At 41.4% G+C, this 22631-nt stretch overlaps 1 protein-coding gene across 2 annotated transcripts in view; it reads left to right on the forward strand.

Moving 5' to 3' along the window:
* The window catches only part of FRS2 (fibroblast growth factor receptor substrate 2), a 76127-nt gene extending 53771 nt beyond the window's left edge, over nt 1-22356 (forward strand). The window contains exons 2-7 of one of the 2 annotated variants that reach the window (XM_077265258.1): nt 7976-8075; nt 9288-9379; nt 9807-9993; nt 12511-12666; nt 20098-20261; nt 20673-22356. In XM_077265258.1, the coding sequence (XP_077121373.1) occupies nt 9314-9379; nt 9807-9993; nt 12511-12666; nt 20098-20261; nt 20673-21626 (1527 nt within the window). In that variant the 5' untranslated portion in view covers nt 7976-8075; nt 9288-9313 and the 3' untranslated portion in view covers nt 21627-22356. Of the gene's footprint in view, nt 1-7975; nt 8076-9287; nt 9380-9806; nt 9994-12510; nt 12667-20097; nt 20262-20672 lie in introns of those variants that run through there. The other variant, XM_077265259.1, reaches the window with a different exon arrangement.
* Nucleotides 22357-22631: the final 275 nt, after the last annotated feature.

The raw sequence follows: 22631 nt of genomic DNA on the forward strand, positions 1-22631 counted from the left end.
AGAATGAAGCAAAAAGCAAAACATTGATCATTTCACACAAAACTCCAAAAATGGGCCAGACAAAAGTATTGGCACCCTCAGCCTAATACTTGGTTGCACAACCTTTAGCCAAAATAACTGCGCCACTGACAGAATTGCAGAGGTGTGAATACTTTTGGCCATGACTGTGTGCGTGTGTATGTATGTATGTATATATACATACATACATACATACATACATACATACATACATACATACACACGCACACACCTCATTTAAAGATTTTTCTGTGTTTTCATGACTATGAAAATTGTACATTCACACTGTAGGCATCAAAACTATGAAATAACACAAGTGGAATTATATACTTAACAAAAAAGTGTGAAACAACTGAAATTGTCTTATATTCTAGGTTCTTCAAAGTAGCCACCTTTTGCTTTGATGATTGCTTTGCACACTCTTGGCATTTTCTTGATGAGCTTCAAGAGGTAGTCACCGGGAATGGTCTTCCAACAATCTTGAAGTAGTTCCCAGAGATGCTTAGCACTTGTTGACCCTTTTGCCTTCACTCTGCGGTCCAGCTCACCCCAAACCATATCGATTGGGTTCAGGTCAGGTGACTGTGGAGACCAGGTCATCTGGCGTAGCACCCCATCACTCTCCTTCTTGGTCAAATAGCCCTTACACAGCCTGGAGGTATGTTTGGGGTCATTGTTCTGTTGAAAAATAAATGATGGCCCAACTAAACGCAAATCGGATGGAATAGCATGCCGCTGCAAGATGCTGTGGTAGCCATGCTGGTTCAGTATGCCTTCAATTTTGAATAAATCCCCAACAGTGTCTTCAGGAAAGCACCCCCACACCATCACACCTCCTCCTCCATGCTTCACGGTGGGAACCAGGCATGTAGAGTCCATCCATTCACCTTTTCTGCGTCGCACAAAGACATGGTGGTTGGAACCAAAGATCTCAAATTTGGACTCGTCAGACCAAAGCACAGATTTCCACTGGTCTAATGTCCATTCCATGTGTTCTTTAGCCTAAACAAGTCTCTTCGGCTTGTTGCCTGTCCATAGCAGTGGTTTTCTAGCAGCTATTTTACCATGAAGGCCTGCTGCACAAAGTCTCCTCTTAACAGTTGTTGTAGAGATGTGTCTGCTGCTAGAATTCTGTGTGGCATTGACCTGGTGTCTAATCTGAGCTGCTGTTAACCTGCAATTTCTGAGGCTGGTGACTCGGATTAACTTATCCTCAGAAGCAGAGGTGACTCTTGGTCTTCCTTTCCTGGGGCGGTCCTCATAGGAGCCAGTTTCTTTGTAGCTCTTGATGGTTTTTGCCATGGCACTTTGGGGACACTTTCAAAGTTTTCCTAATTTTTCGGACTGACTGACCTTCATTTCTTAAAGTAATGATGGCCACTCGTCTATTCAGTAGGACTGTCAGCTGTGTATCCACCAGACTTCTGCACAACACAACTGATGGTCCCAACCCCATTTGTAAGGCAATAAATCCCACTTATTAAACCTGACAAAGCACACCTGTGAAGTGAAAACCATTCCCAGTGACTACCTCTTGAAGCTCATCAAGAGAATGCCAAGAGTGTGCAAAGCAGTCATCAAAGCAAAAGGTGGCTACTTTGAAGAACCTAGAATATAAGACATAATTTCAGTTGTTTCACACTTTTTTGTTAAGTATATAATTCCACATGTGTTAATTCATAGTTTTGATGCCTTCAGTGTGAATGTACAATTTTCTTAGTCATGAAAATACAGAAAAAACTTTAAATGAGTTGTGTCCAAACTTTTGGTCTGTACTGTATATATGTGTATATATATATATATGTGTGTGTGTGTACATGTATGTATATATATATATATACTGTATGTGTGTGTATGTGTATATATATATATATGTGTGTGTGTGTGTATATATATATATATATATACACACACACACACACACACACACACACACACACACACACACACACTCACATACTTGGATGGCAGTTACGGTACCGAGCTCTAGGAAATGGTTGTAGTTTTATTTGGCACAAAACTGTGTTCCAGTTGTCAGAATTGATCCTTGTTATCATCACTATTATATGATGAAAATGGCCAGAATTATGGTTTATAACTAGCCAAGGATTGCACAACGTAATGCTTTCTATCTAACCACCACTTGCGTATAATGTCTGGCAAATTTTCATTTGTAAAAAAAAAAAAGAAAAAAAAGCTGAAACTTAGGCTGGCTTTGGTTATAGGTGTTTCTTGGTAGTTGTTCTTAAAAGTATGATATCCCAGTTTTCCATGCTCTATAAAGCAGACCAAAATAGGTAATCCATATAGAAGTCCTCTATCTTTTCCTGAGGATAGGCCATCAAAATCTGATCAGTGTAGACCTGCAGTACCTACAAACAACCACTACAGCAGGCTCAAACATGGCTCCATACAGTGTACATCAGGCCACGGTAGGAGCTGCAAAAACTGCAATAAATGTATATATTGTGCATGCTCAGATAGGATATTGTCTGAATAGTGATTGTACTTTGATTCAAAGGGGTTGCCAGTGAAAGCAAGTTATTACCGATCTACAAGATGGATAATAACTTGCTGATCCATGGGGGTCTGACTGCTGGGACCCGCAACGATTCGCAGAATGGAGGAGCTTTTGTTCCCATTACAATGTTGCGGCAATACACATTCTTGACCCTTGCTCCATTCCTTCCCTATGGGGCTGCACTTTGCTTTTGTGGCCTATAGTGAATGACCAGCGTCCAGCCTTCCTTGCCATTTTGTAACTGGTAGAAAAGTTCCCTGTCAGGTTCTCCATTTACTGCTCAGCGTAGGTCCCGGCATTAGAACGCCCACCGGTCATCTTGGATAGGCAATAGCTTGTTTTCTCCGGACAACCCTGTAATTGTGCATTGCTAGGTACATGTACAGCTTTAGTGAAGAATACAGGGTCACATCTTGTAGTGGATTCTTTGTAACAGTCGGGTGCCCAAGTTACGTGACCGTGGCTGCAGTATCAGATTGTTTGCTCACATTGATCCTAAATCCGAATTTCTTGTGAACTAACCTATTTTGTACAAATTGTTTTTATTTATTTGTAAGGAAAGATTGTCATGAAAATGTTCAGCATCTGAGCTAAAATCACATTGTTTTTGTCCCATCCTCATGTTAGGGGTTTAGCACGGAAAAGTAAGTAAAACCTCCGCATTTGTTCTCTTGTTCAGTTATCAGTGTAGCCTTTGCTTCAGTCTCTTGTCTCAGGCTAGTGGGCTTTCTACAAATGTCGCTGTCCCCGCTCCTTTCTCTTGTAGGACAAGGCTGGCTCCTTCATTCTTTGTGTAAGTGCGATCTGTCTTTGATGTGAACCTTCTGTCCCTCTCACTCCACCCTGCACAAATGTTGCTTGAAGTTTGACATAAGTAGTGTGGGAGTTAAAGAGAAAGACCTTTCCCACTTTAAAAAGAGAGGGAGAAATTTCTGTTGCCAGGGAACCGACTGCCCATATAAAAAGCTACGCGTTGCCAGGGTTACTTGGGCTGTTTGGGGGGAAATGTCGAGTGGGCTTTTGGAATATAAGGTACAGAAGATTTGTAATCCATTCGTTGATGGGCTGTGTATTACAACATTTAATATCTTGACACACATCCCGGGCATCATATAGGTGTTTAATTCTTCTGGAAAGTATTATCTGCATTGCCCAGCTCAGAAGAATGCATTTTTGGCATGTGTAGTGGGACTTGTTCTTTCCAGCTACTTGTTTGATAGTCTAAAATCTATATAGCCATTAGTGATGGTCTTAAAGAGAATCTGTCACCAGATTTTAGCTATCCCACGTGAGAGCTGCATAATGTAGGGGCAGAGATGCCGATTCCAGGGATGTATGACTTACGGACTTGCTTGCTGTCATTTTGATAAAATTACGGTTTCATATGCTGCAGATCTGTTTTCTGAATGCTGAGCTCGGGTATAACCCCTCCCAGATCACTGATTGGCAGCTTTCTGCCTATGTACAGTGTACACAGTATCCTGCCAATAAGGCTGCTTTCACACAAAAGTTTTTTGCCGTTCATCACAATCCGACGAATTTTGAAAAATACTGATCTGGCGAAAGTTGCCACCGGATCCGATTTTTTTTTTTCTCATAGACTTGTATTAGCGATGGATGGCCTCACGTTTCATCTGTTTTTTGCCGAATCCGTCAAAAATCTGTTTTCCGGCGGACAGAGAAAACGGACATAGGAACGTTATTTCTGTCCGTCAAAAAAACAGATCTGGCGAAAAATGGGTGAAAACTTGCGCTGAAATGATGATATCCGGCAACAGATCCCTTTTTTTTAAAGAAATCATGGACAAATCATGCATTTTCCATTCTGGAGAGTCTCCTCTTCCTCCTTTTTTCACAATTTCCTCCTCCTTTTTTCACAATTTCCTCCTCCTTTTTTCACAATTTCCTCCTCCATTTTTCACAATTTCCTCCGGCGGATCCGTTTTTCACGATTTCCTCTGACGGATCTGTTTTTCACTATTTCCTCCAACAGATCTGGTTTTGTCAAAATTGTGCCTGACGAAAAACACCTGATGTGTGAAAGTAGCGTAACTGGCAGCAGATTTACTAGTCTGCTAATGATGGAATGCTGATAATGTAGTGATTTTATCAGTCTGCAGCCAAGTGCCATCGCTGGAATTGGGGTCTGTGTTTCTACATTATTCTGCTCTCAGATTAGGTGGCAATAACCTGGTGACAGATTCCCTTTAACGAGTATTTACACTAAACTTAAAGGGAACCTGTCACCCCCCCCCCCCCCCAGGCGTTTTTAACTGAAAGAGCCACCTTGTGCAGCAGTAATGCTGCATTCTGACAAGGTGGCTCTTTTAGTTATTGGTGCTGTAACTGCAGAAATAATCAGTATTGTAATTTGTCCTAAATACCTTGTCTTCAGTCCTGGAGGCCGGCCTTTCCCCCCTGCTGAAGACGCCACACAGCCATCACTCAAATCTTCTTGGCGCCGGGTGCCGCCTCCTCGCCGCTGTTAAATGAGCCGGCGCCTGCGCTCTTTTCTCCTGCCTTGGGCAGGCGCAGTGAGCGCTGCCCGTCCTCTGTGCTCATGCAGTCTAGCGGACTGCGCCTGTGCGGCCGCCCTGCCTGTGAATCCCAGCCCCGTTGTATGAATAAATAAGAAGACACTGCGGGGCTGGGATTCACAGGCAGGGCGGCCGCACAGGCGCAGTCAGCTGGACTGCATATGAGGAAAGACGGCCAGCGCTCACTGCGCCTGCCCAAGGTATAACAAAAGAGCGCAGGCGCCGGCTCATTTCAAAACAGCGGTGAGGAGGCGGCGCCCGGCACCAAGAAGACTTGAGTGACGGCTGTGTGGCGTCTGCAGCAGGGGGGAAAGGCCTGCCTCCAGGACTGAAGAAAAGGTATTTGGGACAAATAACAAAACTGATTATTTCGACAGTTACAGCACCCAGAACTAAAAGAGCCACCTTGTCAGAATGCAGCATTGCTGCTGCACAAGGTGGCTCTTTTAGTTAAAAACGCCTGGGGGGGGGGGGGGGGTGACAGGTTCCCTTTAAAGGAGCCCACACACATTAGATGAGTCTTTCGAGCATGTGTGTATGGAAGAAAATGTCCGTAAGTCAAACCATGTGCCGTTACCTTTTGTACATATGCAGTCTTCCAAAAAACTGTATACTCTGAGATTTTTGGCTTGTGTCTGGATACATTTACTGACCTATTTATTGTGCATCATGCTTTAAACACCATGGGAGTCCACCATAAATGTTCTTAGGGAGGTTGTCGGCATGGGGGCTAGGTGCAGCCTTGTGGTGAGGTTGTCCAGTGCTTCTTCCCACCTACTTGATTGACATCTCTGACTCTGTCCCTCTTTCTTGATTGACACCTCTGTTTTTTTTCATGAGCGAAATGAAATCCGAGATAGATGTGGGGGAAGAAGCTCTGAACTGTTTGGTCACACCAAGGGTGCACCGCGCTCCTGTGCTTGGTTTGAGCACTTGCTTTGTGCTGGCAGACTCCCTATTAAAGCTACATTTATTTTACTCATATAGCACCATTGATTTCCACAGATATTACAGACATCATCATTGCTGTCCCTATTGGGGCTCACAGTATTCAGTATGTCTTTAAAGTGTGAAAGGAAACCCATGCAAACATGGAGAGAACATAGCATCTGCAAGAAGTTTCTATTGTTGGTGGTATTTTAACCCAGGACCCTGGCATTTCAAGGTTACAATGCTAACCACTGAGCCACCTTGCTGTCATATCTGTGTCTATTCTTCCATCTATGCAATGCGGAACGTTTTTCTCTCCAGTGTCCTCTCTATTGCTTCCGTAACGCATCTGGCTTGTGTTTTTTTTTTTTTTCTTCTCTACTTTTACAAGCTGAAGAGCTAGACTGTCTGACTCTTAACAATTGATCAAGGGATGAAACTTGGATAGAATTCTGAAGTACAACATAATGTCTTCTGGGTTTCATCAGTTTCCTTCCCAATCCCGTAGACTTTAATGGCGAGTCTGATCTACTAAATGGATGATAATAGGACGTGTGCTGAGGCTCGCGGACCGGAGACACGAATCTGATTTTACCACAAATGTGTATGTGGATCAAGGGATGTCTACGGGTCAGTTCTGGACGTGTCACATGGATGTGTACGTACAGCCTTAGGATGATCATAAAAGTGCTAATTTATGGTGGTTGTGCCACCACCCTCCCCCAAGCTTCTAAATGCACCTATCTGTATGGCTAAAAAGTTATTTATTGACATCATTCGCACAAAAACTATATATTAGAAAGGCCTATTCTGGTTGTTTTCTTTTTTTTAAAAAAAATTGCGAAACCGCTGCCAATGTATTTAAATAATTTTATAAACAGACCTGTTTTTAATGCACATGGTAGTTTCAGTACAAAGCATATCCCAGCGGTTCCATATGGGTATGGTTTATAGCCCATAGAGGTCAATGTTCACCGTAGGCATCATTTTAGCATGGGTTCTATTTTCAATTTTTTTTTTATCTTCTGTATTTCTGCAACATTGTAAAAAAGAAAAATTAAAAATGAAACAAATGTCAATGAAAGAATGGACAACTCTTCATAATAGAGAACAAATCGTAAAAACAAATTGTGCATTGCACATCATTATTTTATCCAAGTGTGAAAGAGGGTTATTTTGTTTGCGTTTTTTTTTTTAAATTATTATAAAGGTTATTATTTTACTTGCTCTTTTTATTTAGTTGCCAACATATTTCTTCGTACATGCTGGTACTGCGTGAGTGGTAGCCGTGTGTTTACAAAAATATTTTAAGTCACTGAATTTGTAAATGTATTCTTTCCCTTGGTAGGAAAGGGACTGATAATTTAGTATCAGCTTGTATATATGTGTCGCCATACTTGCCCACGTTCGCCGTCTGATTCTGAAAGTGTTGTGCAATGTCTCTTTAAGCCGAGTGAACAGACAAACCAGTGTGTGTCTCTAGGCTGTGTCCCAGGGAATGTTTACTCATGTGTAGGTGGATGAATATTTTCTTGCTGAGTGATTTCATGCATAGGACTACCAGGTTTCATTTTGATTTCATTTATTTGTTAATCCGTAATTTATTTATTTCTGTTACATTTTTCCTCTTCGTCATAAAAGCTCATTTTTGCGATGATGACGACATTTCTTTCTTTCTTAAACCAAATATCTCACACCTGTAAGAGATGCTGCTACTAGAGGAAACCAATGTGTTAAACGATTCTTCTGGAGGCCTGTGCTGCACATAGGGTTTGTGAGAACTTGAAGAGCCTGGGAATTTGTGTGTGGGTTGGCAGGGAGATGGCGGGGAAGTGACATGCAGAAGATATTTGGAACATGCCAAATGCTCGAATGCTTCCTTGGATCAGCTTTAATGTGAAGCGTGTTGCCAGTGCGAGGTCTGCAAAGCGCTGAATTTCTTGTGTTTTCTCTTTTTTTTTTTTTTAAGGTTGAAAGCTGCTTAAGAAGTCCTACGGTATGCTATCATGGTACGAGAATGACGTCCTAATGCTGCATCTGAGGCTAGGGAGATTAATGGCCAGATCTATGTAAGTTGCTTGTGATTAGTAAATAATTGCTTGCTAATCTTGTTTTTTCTGGAAGCAATTTCGAACATTTTTATTATAAACGATCTTAATTTGCATATAGTTATTAGATTGTAATTGGAGTTGTACAGTGCTTAGCAGATATATTCTTGTAACGCACTTGCTGGGGCACATCAAGGGCTCATATAAAGAGTTGCCAAGAAATCTAGCCAGGGCGGTGACTCCTCTCTAACGTGACACACCACTCACTGCAGCAGCGTACATCGGCCGTACTCGCGTGAATCCATCTATTACCCTTAAGGCCGGGTTTACACTTGTAAAATTGTCTGGTTCTTTTTCTCCACAAAAAAAAAACCTGACATTTTTAGATCTGTATTTTTTTCATATGTCTGTTTTTCTAATCTGTATTGTATCAATATTTTAGTGTTTTTACTTCCATGTCCCATCCTTATGTCTGTTTTGTCCGGCAATACGGCGTACAGTTTTTGCATGAACAATCTATTAAATAATAGACTTCAAATACAATTTCCCAGGTTTAATAATTGGAATGGATCTGTGAAATTCTCATGACATATGGATGGTAACCGAAAAATAGACCTTTGTTTGTGCACCCATTAACTTATAATGGGCAAGTCTGATCAATGTAGTACATTCTACAATCTTTTTTTTAATCACAGACCATGAGACAGTGTTACAAAAAGTTCATGTGAATTATCACATTGTCTTGCATTGGTTTATTTATTGTCCGTTTTGCATTTTGATACCACATGGGCGTTTAATATGTCCATCTGAATGAAGCCTCACACACAGAAACACTTTAAATGACCTATAAATGTGATTACAATATGTAGTGCCCAGAAAAACGAACACCAGGATAACAAACAGTAAAAGCACAACCCCAACGCTGCAGGGCAGCAGTGTTGACCACCTAATTTGTTATGCTGGGTTGTTTTTTCCGAAGTTCAATGGCTCCCGAACCCCCCGCCCCAGGAATAACTTGCTAATGGCAGCAACTGAATTAGGCTGGGTTGACATTTGTTTTTTCTTACATTCAGTGGCCCCATCGGGATTATGTCTGTCAGTGTTTTTGAGCTGTTGAATATCCGTGTAAGGCTAGAACATACCTGGTTTAATGTCTGCCACTGTACAATTTTTCTGTTATAACATGAGTGCAAAATAAATGATCTGTAATAATTTGTTACTTTGTCTTTCTAGCGATCTCATGGTCTTCTAAAGAAGCAATGGGTAGCTGTTGTAGCTGTCCAGATAAAGAAACTTTCCCAGATAACCACCAAAACAGGTTTAAGGTAATAGTGTTTTCTACAACACAATGCTTGTACATCACTTGGAGGTGGTACATTTCTGACATTTCAGACACACACAATATGATGTTTTCACCATTACATTTAACATAGGAATCAAACTACTGACAATACGACAGTCACTAACAATAGTGCACTGTATGTAGTGTGTTTATGTAATGTGGCGTTTGGAGGAAAACTGCAGCCACTAAATAGCATGAATAACATGGCGCTTGTGAAAGAAGCCTGGAGGCTGTATTGGTCTCTGTGAGCAGTCATTCAGCAGGCGAACATTGACCAGGCACGTTAGGACACTGCTCTGGTGAATGCAGGAGTGGTACAATGCATGCTTGGCCATGCCCGCTTGCCCTAGGCAGTGTTTGACATGTAGTGAATGAAGGCTGGGCTAATGCTTCCTTCTTGGTTCCCACAGGTTATTAATGTGGATGATGATGGTAATGAGCTGGGCACTGGAGTAATGGAGCTAACAGAAAATGAGCTCATCTTGTATACTCGGAAGCGAGATTCTGTTAAATGGCCATACCTCTGCCTGCGCCGATATGGATACGATTCTAATCTTTTCTCTTTTGAAAGTGGCCGACGATGTCAGACTGGACAAGGTTTGTAATAGGCTCAATTATTTTTCAATTATTTATGAACTTGCTGCTTTAAATCCTTAATTATGACAGTTCTGTTACATTTCGGTGCATTTTAAGACTGTCTGGGTTATGTTGTAAACTAATAAATCTGCTTCATCCCGTACATTCATGTGGATGTGCACTGTTTAAAGGGAACCTGACTGCACATACATGCAGTTTGCAGACAGTAGGTATCATGCACCGGCTGTATAATCTCAGCCAGGTATGTGTGACAAACATACATTAAAAGCTGATTAAAAGCTGTTGGAGACCATGAACTAGTCAGATAGGTGGGTCCCCGACGGCTTCTCCTCGCCCGCTGTCACTGACAGGTCTCAGGTAACACGTGCATGTAGGCAGAGACTTGTCACTCCAATGCAGCAGTTGGGGAGATGCTGATGTTTAATTAATGCTCCGCATCAAAGTCAAGACCACTACTGTCCCACAAAACTCGATTGGTAATATGAATGTTAATTTTGACTTAATGCTTGCGAAAGGAAGAGCAATCCTTTGCTGGGACCTCATATGGTTTTCTCTGCTGGTACTGGTAAGTTGGGCTCCCTCTGCTGTCCAAAGAGGGAATGTACATCAATATCAATGCCTCCTTTGTACCTTCTGTCTTTTCCTCTGCCATCCTTCCTAGAGGCCTGTACAAAGGGGGCAGTTGCTTTTTTTGCCCTCTATGATGGAAGGTTCAAAAAAGAAAATGCGTATATATACCGTGCTGTGCAAAAGTTTTAAGCATGCGTAGAAAAAATGCTACAAAGTAAGAATGCTTTCAACAGTATAAATGAGGATAGTGTATTTTTTATCAGTTAACAAAATGCAAAGTGAGTGAACAGAATGTTGAATCTAAATCACATCAATATTTGGTGTGACCACCCTTTGCCTTCAAAACAGCATTAAAATGTCAAGTCTTCTAGGTACAACTGGAAGGTTGTTCCAAACTTCTAGGTGAACCGCTGATCTTCAGTGGATGTAGGGTTATGCACATCCTTTTGTCTCTATGTAATCGCAGACATATGTGATGTTTAGATAAATGTGCTGTGGATGCTATAGGAATAGTTCCAGGAGTACTTGTTCTTCTTCAAGATAGTTCTTAGTGACATTGGCTCCAAATTTATTATGCAGCTGGACAATGACCCCAAACATACAGCCAATATCCCTGATGGTGTATTGTATAATGGATAACCATCTACCTGTATTTCTCAGCACTAAGGACACCATTAATCATGACCAAATCCCCAACTCCACATGCTGAACTGCAGCCTCAAACTTGCAAGGAACCTCCACCATGCTTCACTGTTGCCTGCAGATATTCATTATTGTACATCTGTTCAGCCCTTTGGCCAACAAACTGCCTTTACAGCCAAATAATTCACATTTTGATTCATCGTTCCAGATCACCTGTTGACATTTTGTTTTTGCACCCCAGTTTCTATTTTTTAATGCATAGTTGAGTCGCTTGGCTTCATTTCCAGGTTGAAGGTATGACTCTTTGGCCGCAAGTCTTCCATAATGATCACTTCTTGCCAGACTTCTCTGAGACATAGATCGAGGTAGCTGGGCCCCGTGGTTACTGCCACTTCTGAACCCATGTCTCTGCTGGATATTTTCGGATTTTAAAGGGAAGTAAGCATGATGTGTCTTTAATTATTGCACCGTTTCCTTGGCCGACGACGGCATGTATGGGTCCTCAATGTTGCCCATTTCTTGGTTCTTATTTAAAAGAACTTGAACAGCACATCTAGAAACCCCATCCTGCTTTATCTTTACCGGAGAGAGACACTGCAGTATAACTACCTTGTGTCTTGCTATGCTCTGTCTTGCCATGGTGCCATGAAACTGTCTTCCACAACCTCACCGTTGTAGCAGTGTGTGGCAGTTTCTCACACTGTTTAAGCCTCCTACACAACGGTCTCTGTTAATGATGGTTTCAAACTAAATATGAAAATGATAATCATCACCTATTTGGTATAACGGATTACTCATACACTTGATTATAATCCTACAAAATCCCCAACTTTGTGCAAGTGTACCTAGATTGACGCTGCTTTGAAGGCAAAGGGTGGTCGCACCAAATACTGATGGGATTTAGGGTTCTCTTTTGTTTGTTCACTTTGTATTTTGTTAATAGATTAAAAAAAACACCTATTAACTTTTTATTCTTTAAACCATTCTTACTTTGCAACTTTTTTCTGCCTAAAACTATTGCACAGTAGCGTATATACAATATGTATGTATTCTTATGCTGATTTGACTGCCATAGCTCAAATGCTACTGCTCTTCAGTCGGTAGAAGACCCCAATTCTTCCAGTAGTTTTTGTACCCTCCTGGATTGGACAATCTGTACCTTGTGTTAGTGCCTTCTTAATGCGGATTAGTATAGTGTTTTGTTTTCATTTTTCCTCTTGTCACATTAGACCAACAGTAGTTCTGAATAATCCACAAAACTTTATGAATTTTGCTTTTTAATGAATGAGTTGTTTTATTTTAAAGGAATTTTTGCTTTTAAATGTGCACGGGCTGAAGAACTGTTCAATATGTTGCAAGAAATCATGCAGAATAATAGTATAAGTGTGGTGGAAGAACCAGTGGTCGAACGAAATCCTCAAACCGATCTGGACGTGCCAAGAACCCCACGCACTCCAACAAGTAGGTTTTTTTTAGTTCAGTGTTTTGATTGAACTCTATCCTGGGCAATGGCAGTTTTTGTTAAAGGGAATGTGTCTTCAGAAAATGTGACCACTTGTTTAAACCAGGTTTTTGTGGGGGGTTTTTTTTCTATGTTTTGGCAAAAAAAATAAAATCATGACATCTATATTAACCTTTAATTAGTGCTGTGGGGACTTAGATGCCAAGCAAGTTTTTAGTCAGATTTTCACAAGTATGGTAGATAGCCCTCCGTTTCGGTAGCTTCCTAGTTCTGGTGCCCCTTTCTCAGCAAGATGCGGTATTGACTACACGTCTAACTAAATGAAGGTTTAGGAGAAAATTAGAAACCTTTTAATTTTGACAATGGCCTCTGGGGCTATTGTTTTCACAAGACTCCTCAGGAGTCTCAATATCTTCACAGGCAGGATTAACCCCTTCCCGACCTGTGACGCCACATAGGCGTCATGAAAGTCGGTGCCAATCCGACCTGTGACGCCTATGTGGCGTCATGGAGGGATCGCGTCCCTGCAGATCGGGTGAAAGGGTTAACTCCAATTTCACCCGATCTGCAGGGACAGGGGGAGTGGTTCACCCCCCCGGGGCTACGATCGCTCTGATTGGCTGTTGAAAGTGAAACAGCCAATAAGAGCTATTTGTAATATTTCACCTATGAAAATGGTGAAATATTACAATCCAGCCATGGCCGCTGCTGCAATATCATCGGCCATGGCTGGAAACCCTGATCTGCCCCCCCCCCACAGTCACCGATCGCCTCCCCAGTCCTCCGTCCTGTGCTCCACTCCCCTCCGTCCGCCTGTCCGCTCCCCCCTCCCCGTGCTCCGATCCCCTCCCCCCCCCCCCCCCCCCCCGTGCTCCGATCCCACCCCCCGTGCTCTGATCCCCCTCATACTTACCGAGCCTCCCAGTGTCCGTCCGTCTACTTCCAAAATGGCGGGCGCATGCGCAGTGCGCCCGCCGAATCGGCCGGCAGATTCGTTCCAGGTACATTTTGATCACTGTGATAAAACCTATCACAGTGATCAAAAAAAAATAAATAGTAAATTAACCCCTTCCCCCCTCACCTTTATCACCCCCATAGGTAGGGACAATAATAAAAATAAAGAAAATATATTTACTTTTATTTTTCCACTAGGGTTAGGGTTAGAACTAGGGTTAGGGCTAGGGTTAGAACTAGGGTTAGGGCTAGGGTTAGGGATAGAATTAGGGTTAGAATTAGGCTATGTGCACACTGTGCGGATTTGACGGCGGATTGGCCGCTGCGGATTCGTAGCAGTTTTCCATCAGGTTTACAGTACCATGTAAACCTATGGAAAACCAAATCCGCTGTGCCCATGGTGCGGAAAATACCGCGCAGCAACGCTGCATTGTATTTTCCGCAGCATGTCAATTCTTTGTGCGGATTCCGCAGCGTTTTACACCTGTTCCTCAATAGGAATCCGCAGGTGAAATCCACACAAAAAAACAATGGAAATCCGCGGTAAATCCGCAGGTAAAACGCAGTGCGGATTTTTAAAAAATGGTGCGGAAAAATCTCACACGAATCCGCAACGTGGGCACATAGCCTTAGGTTTAGGGTTGGAATTAGGGCTAGGGTTGGAAATAGGGTTAAGATTAGGCTTGTGGTTATGGTTAGGGGTGTGTTGGGGGTTAGGGTTGTGGTTAGGGTTGGGATTAGGATTAGGGTTGGGATTAGGGTTAGGGGTGTGTCGGGGTTAGGGTTGTGGTTAGGGTTATGGCTAGAGTTGGGAATTAGGGTTAGGGCACATCAGGGGTCTCCAAACGCAACATGGCGCCACCATTGATTCCAGCCAATCTTGCGTTTAAAAAGTCAAATGGTGGTCCCTCCCTTCCGAGCCCTGACGTGCGCCCAAACAGTGGTTTATCCCCACATATGGGGTACCAGCATACTCAGGACAAACTGGACAACAACTCTTGAGGTCCAATTTCTCCTGTTAACCTTGCGAAAATAAAAAATTGCTTGCTTAAACATAATTTTTGAGGAAAGAAAAATAATGTTTTAGTTTCACGGCTCTGCGTTATAAACTTCTGTGAAGCACTTGGGGGTTCAAAGTGCTCACCATACATCTGGATAAGTTCTTTGGGGGGGTCTAGTTTCCAAAATGGGGTCACTTGGGGGTTTCTACTGTTTAGGCAGGTCAGGGGCTCTGCAAACGCAACGTGACGCCCGCAGACCATTCCATCAAAGTCTACATTTCTAAACGTCACTACTTCCCTTCCGAGCCCCGACGTGTGCCCAAGCAGTGGTTTACCCCCACATGTGGGGGGTATCAGCGTACTCAGGACAAAAAGGGCAACAAATATTGGGGTCCACTTCTCCTGTTACCCTTGTGAAAAAAAAAATTACTTACTAAAACATAATTTTTGAGGAAAGAAAAATGATTTTTTTATCTTCATGGCTCTGCGTTCTAAACTTCTGAGAAGCACTTTTTGGTTTAAAGTGCTCACCACATATCTAGATAAGTTCCTTGGGGGGGTCTAGTTTCCAAAATGCAGTCACTTGTGGGGGGGTTTCTACTGTTTAGGCACATCAGGGGCTCTGCAAACGTAACATGATGCCCGCAGACTATTCCATCAAAGTTTGCATTCCAAAACGTCACTACTTCCCTTCTGAGCCCCGACGTGTGCCCAAACAGTGGTCCCCCCCACATATGGGGTATCAGTGTACTCAGGACAAACTGGACAACATCTTTTGGGGTCCAATTTCTCCTGTTACTGTTGTGAAAATAAATTGAGGGCTAAAAAATAATTTTTGAGGAAAGAAAAATGATTTTTTATTTTCACGGCTCTGCGTTATAAACTTCTGTGAAGCACTTGGGGGTTTAAAGTGGTCACCGCACATCTAGATTAGTTCCATGGGAGGTCTAGTTTCCAAAATGGGGTCACAAGTGGGGGAGCTCCAATGTTTAGGCACACAGGGGCTCTCCAAACACGACATGGTGTCCGCTAACGTTTGGAGCTAATTTTTCATTCAAAAAGTCAAATGGTGCTCCTTCCCTTCCGAGCCCTGTCGTGTGCCCAAACAGTGGTTTACCCCCACATGTGAGGTATCGGTGTACTCAGGAGAAATTGCCCAATAAATTTTAGGATCCATTTTATCATGTTGTCCATGTGGAAATGAACAAATTGAGGCTAAAAGAATTTTTTTGTGAAAAAAAAGTACTTTTTCATTTTTACGGATCAATTTGTGAAGCACCTGGGGGTTCATAGTGCTCACTATGCGTCTAGATAAGTTCCTTGAGGGGTCTAGTTTCCCAAATGGGGTCACTTGTGGGGCAGCTCCAATCTTTAGGTACACAGGGGCTCTCCAAACACGACATGGTGTCCACTAACGATTGGAGCTAATCTTTCATTCAAAAGTCAAATGGCGCTCCTTCCCTTCCGAGCCTTGCCGTGTGCACAAACAGTGGTTTGTGACCACATATGAGGTATCGGTGTACTCAGGAGAGGAGAAATTGCCCAACACATTTTAGGATCCATTTTATCCTGTTGCCCATGCGAAAATGAAAAAATTGAGGCAAAAATAAATTTTTTGTGAAAAGTACTTTTTGTAACTAAAAAGTTAAATGTTCATTTTTTCCTTCCATGTTGCTTCTGCTGCTGTGAAGCACCTGAAGGGTTAATAAACTTTTTGACTGTGGTTTTGAGCACCTTGAGGGGTGCAGGTTTTAGAATGGTGTCACTTTTGGGTATTTTCAGCCATATAGACCCCTCAAACGGACTTCAAATGTGAGGTGGTCCCTAAAAAAAATGGTTTTGTAAATTTCGTTGTAAAAATGAGAAATCGCTGGTCAAATTTTAACCCTTATAACTTATAACTTCCTAGCAAAAAAAATTTTGTTTCCAAAGTTGTGCTGATGTAAAGTAGACATGCGGGTAATGTTATTTATTAACTATTTTGTGTCACATAACTATCTCGTTTAACAGAATAAAAATTCTAAATTTGAAAATTGCGAAATTTTCAAAATTTTCGCCAAATTTCCATTTTTATTTTTTTTTACAAATAAACGCAAAAATTATCGCCCTAATTTTACCACTAACATGAAGTTCAATATGTCACGAAAAAAAAATCTCAGAACTGCTAGGATCCGTTGAAGCATTCCTGAGTTATTACCTCATAAAGGGACACTGGTCAGAATTGCAAAAAACGGCCAGGTCATTAAGGTCAAAATAGGCTGGGTCATGAAGGGGTTAAGGCCTACATATATATTAGATAACCGTCAGCCGAACGATTCTCCCGACTTCCACCATACAGAGGGGACGCCATGCTCGGCTGAGCACTCCTGTGTACTCTGTGAGAGAGAAGTTGCTTATCTACCTGGGGAAAACGGGAGGATTGGTTATTGGAATTCCTTCTCTCCATCAACATCATATGTTGGGGAACGATTCGGGAGGCCCCCATACGTATTAGTCCAGTGGCCAATCCTACTGTTATTGGCAGGTTTGGACAACTTTAGTCTACTCTGCATGTACTGTAGAATGTTGCATTGACCATTAATCCCTCTATACACCGCTCATGCCACAGAATCCATCATTGACAGTAAAGTATGTCACAACTCTCTTGCACCCTCTCCCTTCAAAATGACCATTGCACATGCTCATTAGACGCTTCAATGGAAAAGTGAATCTATATCTGCAGATGTACATGTGCATTTTCTGGAATAACAAGAAGATTAAGTCTAGAATAGCCTCTATTGCCAATGTGAAAATTGCAAGATTTCAACTTTTTTGTTAACAGATTGTAATGTGAAAAATAAATACCGTATTTACAAACAAAATACCTTTTTAAATCAGGTTTTTGTGTTGCATATATTTATTTTTTAGAAATATTTTGCCATTTTTTCTGTTTCGAATCATGATCTTTCTTGCAATTTTTACATTGGCCACAAGGTTTTTTTTAATAGACTTTTTGACCTTTCTGGACACAAAGACTTAACATTTTCACAGGCAAGATTACAATGACTGATGACACTTCTGTATTCAGCTGATAACACAGGACCCAACAAACACGATAGGAGATGTCACACCAGATCCTGCTCCACCTCCCTCCACAATGACCTTTGTGCACGCTCAGTAGATAGAGGTCAAGGTCTGACAATTGTGGCTAATGTACATGTACATTTACCGAAACACAAGTATGAGTCTGAAAAAAGCCAATTGGCCAGTGTGAAGATTGCAAGATTTCTATTTTTCAATTTAATAGTTTGTGATCTGCTTAAGAAAATGTAACAATCGGAATGCCCTAGGTGTAGGAATGATAGTGCTGGAATGTTCCACATGCTCTGGTAGTGTCCGAGGTTGACTGTTTTTTGGTTAGTGGTTCTCAGCCGGATAGAAGGGGCGTATAGATGTGTAATTCCAAGGGAACCAGTGGTGTGCGTGCTGGGATATGTGGATGAGATAATTGTAGATAACACATTGAAAATAGCAATCGCTCGGAAGGTCATAGCAAGAAATTGGATGAAAGAGGAGCCTCCCTCGAGGGGAGAATATATCAAGTATGCGGGGAAGGTCATAGCCTTAGAAAAGGGAGTAGATCAGAAAAGAGGGAAAATGGTTCTGTATGACAAATTGGGGACGCCTTGGTTGGAATTGGGTTAGAAGGAGATTAAGGGAAAATAGGCCTGAGGAGGTTTGGCCTTTAAAATAATGGTATATAAACTCATAGTGAAGGACATTATATTATACTAAAGTATATAATGCTACAAGACATGTTAAAAGAAGGACGTGAGCTGTCTAAGTGGGAAAGGGGGATGAAGGGGTGTGGGATGGGTAAAAGGGGGTTAATGCTGGGGGGAATTGAAAAACATGTGTTATTGTTAAATGTTTATTGCTTTTTATTAATCAATAAAAATCTATTTGATTAAAAGAAAAAAAAGAAAATGTAACAAAAAGCCTGATTTAGGCTATGTGCACACGATGCAGATTTGGTGCAGATCTGCAGCATTTTTTTCTGCTGCAGATCTGCACTGTGATGTACAGTACAATGTAAATCAATGTGAAAAGAAAAAAAGCTGTGCACATGGTGCAGAAAAATCCACGCAGAAACGCTGCAGATTTCAAAGTGCATGTCACTTCTTTTGTGCGTTTCTGCAGCGTTTCTGCACCCTTCCATTAATAGAAATCCGCAGTGGTAAAATCTGCACAAAATCCGCGCAAAAACCGCATCAAAACCGCGCAAAAAACGCAGCTGCGGATTCTGCCAGGAGATGCAGAATTTGTGCAGAAAATTCTGCACCCAAATCTGCAACGTGTGCACATAGCCTTAAAAAGGTCATTCTCTGATGAGGGCTTGTTGTTAACATAAACAGTAGGGCGGTAGGTCTCTTTTTCATTTGTTAAAAAAAAGATTAAAACCGTTTTCAAATTATGGTAGTGCTATCACGATTCTTTTGCCCCGTTATGGCATAAGGGGGGTAACTATAAAGATGAGCTCTACAATAATATTTGATACCATTCTATATTACTTTCCTAGTGATTTCAATAGATGCCAAATAACACTTTGCTAATAACTTTTGTATAAAATAGGCATTTTTTCTCCAATATCTCAGTGTATAGATTGAAAGAGAACCTGCTAAAATAAATTACATGTCACTCCATGTTGTTGGAGACAAAAGGTGCCCAGAAAGGATACCACTCCTTAATATAACCCTTCAAAAAAGTCTGGCACTCTTTATAACTTGAATGATCTCTTATTAATATGAAAAATCCCAATAGATTTGTTGTAACGTTTCGGTCTTATACATAGACCTTCTTCAGACGGATCGTGGTATACTCAGGGACTCAAGAAAGGAAGCAGCGCTCTGTGAGCTGTGGTAAGCTTGTTACCTATGGAGAGCGCTCTATATATCACTATCCGTCTGAAGAAGGTCTATGTATAAGACCGAAACTTTACAACAAATCTATTGGGATTTTTCATATTAATAAGAGATCATTCAAGTTATAAAGCGTGCCAGAATTTTTTGAAGTGTTGGGTAATGCTACTAACCTGAAGATATAAGGCTGTAGGCATGCCCCAGCACTTTGACTGACAGCAGGCTCAGCTAATGCAATCAGTAAATGCAGAGCTGTCCATGTCGTGGCGTGCTTATAGCGGCCGCAAACTGAGCCGTGACTGAAAGCAGATGGCTCCCTGGTGCCGCACTTTCAGTATAGTAGCTGGGCATCTTCATAATGCTACTAACTTACAGATTAACCCTATATCTATAGGCTAATGGCATTAACAGACACGACATGTTCTCTCTAAGAGTATAATTTGTTTTTTTTTTGTTGAGATTCAATGCATATCTGTTGAACCTTTTATACAGTTTTCCATTTTCCCAGATATAGCCATGATTGTAAGGCATGCATGTGTCGCAATTCTTCCCCTAATAGCATTTCTCCTTCTTTTAGCCCCTGGCTTTAGTGCTTCAAGTGTACCCAATGGATATCCACGATACCCATCCTTTGGTGATGCATCTTCCCATCCTTCTAGTCGCCACCCATCAGTGGGTAGCACACGCCTTCCTTCTGTAGGAGAGGAGTCCACCCATCCTCTGCTTGTTCCTGAAGACCACGTAAGAGAATCCACACTATGCCTATATTTGTATATTTGGGAATCATTGCTTGAATCCTTCAAGTACAATCACATATTCCAGGATCCGTCTCTGTCTCAGCTGGAAGTTACCATTCTGAATTATGAACCAGATGGCGTGTACTCCTGTTCCCAAAGTCCAGTCTGGTCACCTCCAGCTCAGACAAGTTCTCTTCTGATTTTGAGATCACAGTTAAAATATTTCTCATGTCAGGTTATGGTCACAAAAATAATCTACTTGTATTGAGAAAGTAGAATACATGAGAAAAAAATCCACCATCTTTGTGCAAGAAATCTGTGACAGATGGCGGCTGTGTCAAATCAGTATTGTGATATAAAAGATGTAAGTGAGCACTTTTTTTTTTTTTAAAGACCTCTCTTTTCAATTTTTCAGGTGCACACATATGTCAACACAACCGGTGTACAGGAGGATCCAAGGTCCAGCGCTCCAGCACTTGAGCAACGGCTATCCAATGCAGAAGGAAGCGCAGTCAGAGCCGATGCCGTTTCCATTCCTGACGGAGACTCACATGTTGTCATTGAGCCAGAAGGTGTGAAGTTTGTTTTAGGACCAACTCCTGTTCAAAGACAGTTGATGGAAAAAAAGAAACTGGAGAAACTTGAGGAGCAACAAAGTGGTGAAAAGGGTGTCAGCAGTAGCTGTCCTAATAGCACAGAGTGGGACACTGGTTATGACAGTGATGAACGCCGAGATACACCTTCCAGCAATAAAATGGTATATGAAAATGTTAATGGTTTGTCAATTCCTCCATCCGGGGCAAGAAGAGGACGTGTTCCACCGCCTATCTCCACAGACGTACAAAACATCAACAACTCTGCCCAAAGGAGGACAGCATTAATAAACTATGAAAATTTACCATCTCTCCCTCCTGTTTGGGAAGCCCGAAAGCCCAGTAAGGAGGAGGATGACCTCTTAGGACCAAAGACCCCATCTCTAAATGGTTTTCACAATAATCTAGACCCAATGCATAACTATGTGAACACAGAGAATGTGACTGTTCCACTAAGTGCTCACAAAGTTGAGTTTTCGAGGCGTCGGGACTGCACACCAACTGTTTTTAATTTTGATATAAGACGCCCAAGTTTAGAACACAGGCAGCTTAATTATATACAGGTTGATTTAGAGGGTGGTAGTGATTCTGACAACCCTCAGACACCTAAGACCCCAACCACTCCACTCCCTCAAACCCCTACCAGACGCACAGAGCTGTATGCTGTAATAGACATTGAAAGGACTGCTGCTATGTCTAACCTGCAGAAAGCACTGCCACGCGACGATGGTACGTCTAGAAAGACTAGGCACAACAGTACTGATCTACCCATGTGAGCCTCAAGTCATTTGCACCTTTTTTTTTTTGCATATTTCTGTTAAAAACAAAAAAAACACAAGAAAAATGCAGAAAACGAGTTATCACATCTTAAACACTAACACTTTTGATATTTTTTCCATGTGCTTTTGTGTAAAGGGAAATGATGTAGAGCAGGTACTCCACAAATAATGATCACTCTACAGTAGTTGTAGGTACTGTGTAGTAGCGGAGCTGTATTACCTCTTATTTAATTGGTTTGCAGTGACATGCCAGTTTTACTTTGATGGACATACTAAATATTTGCTGACATTTTTGCATCTAGACTGTTGCCATTTGAAGCTACAGAGAATTTTTATTTTTGGGATGATATTTACAGTACGAATGTGTGAAGTTATATACAATTATGTATTTTTATACTAACTTTCTATGATTCCATTATTTGCCAAATTTTTTGTCGCACCAGCATTTTGAAATAAGGACTTTGGTACGACAGTTGTGACTGTGTTAAGTGTGCTGGATTACAGCCTTACAACATGCTACACCCACACTGGCATGTTGCATTTTGCACATTAAGCACTATTCAGGCTATATTTTTCCCATAACAGCCCCCCTGCATTTTACTTTTCACTGCAGGTGATCGGTTGTAAATGGAAGATAGTCCTGTGCGTGGGGTTTGGTGTTTTTAAGTTACAATATGTCAGGGTTGCATTTATTTAATGCAGACATATATATATATATATAAATATATATATACATTTGTATAAAGGCCAAAAACTATTTCCCTTTTTATCACATTGTATGATATTGTAAGATTATTGTATGTTCCTAATTTGCATTATAAATTTAATTTTTCATACTAAAAAGTATATAAATAGTAACTTTGTATAAAGGTAGGATAGACCATTTGGAACTGTTTTCCACTTTTTTTTTTTTTTTTTTTAAGAGTTGAGTAGATGTGCATTGCCAAACTTTTCATGCCATGTTTTTTTTTTTAAATGATACCTTAGATATATATCTGCACT

Source organism: Ranitomeya variabilis, chromosome 5, assembly GCF_051348905.1.
Source record: "Ranitomeya variabilis isolate aRanVar5 chromosome 5, aRanVar5.hap1, whole genome shotgun sequence".
Classification (NCBI taxonomy): Eukaryota; Metazoa; Chordata; class Amphibia; order Anura; family Dendrobatidae; genus Ranitomeya; species Ranitomeya variabilis.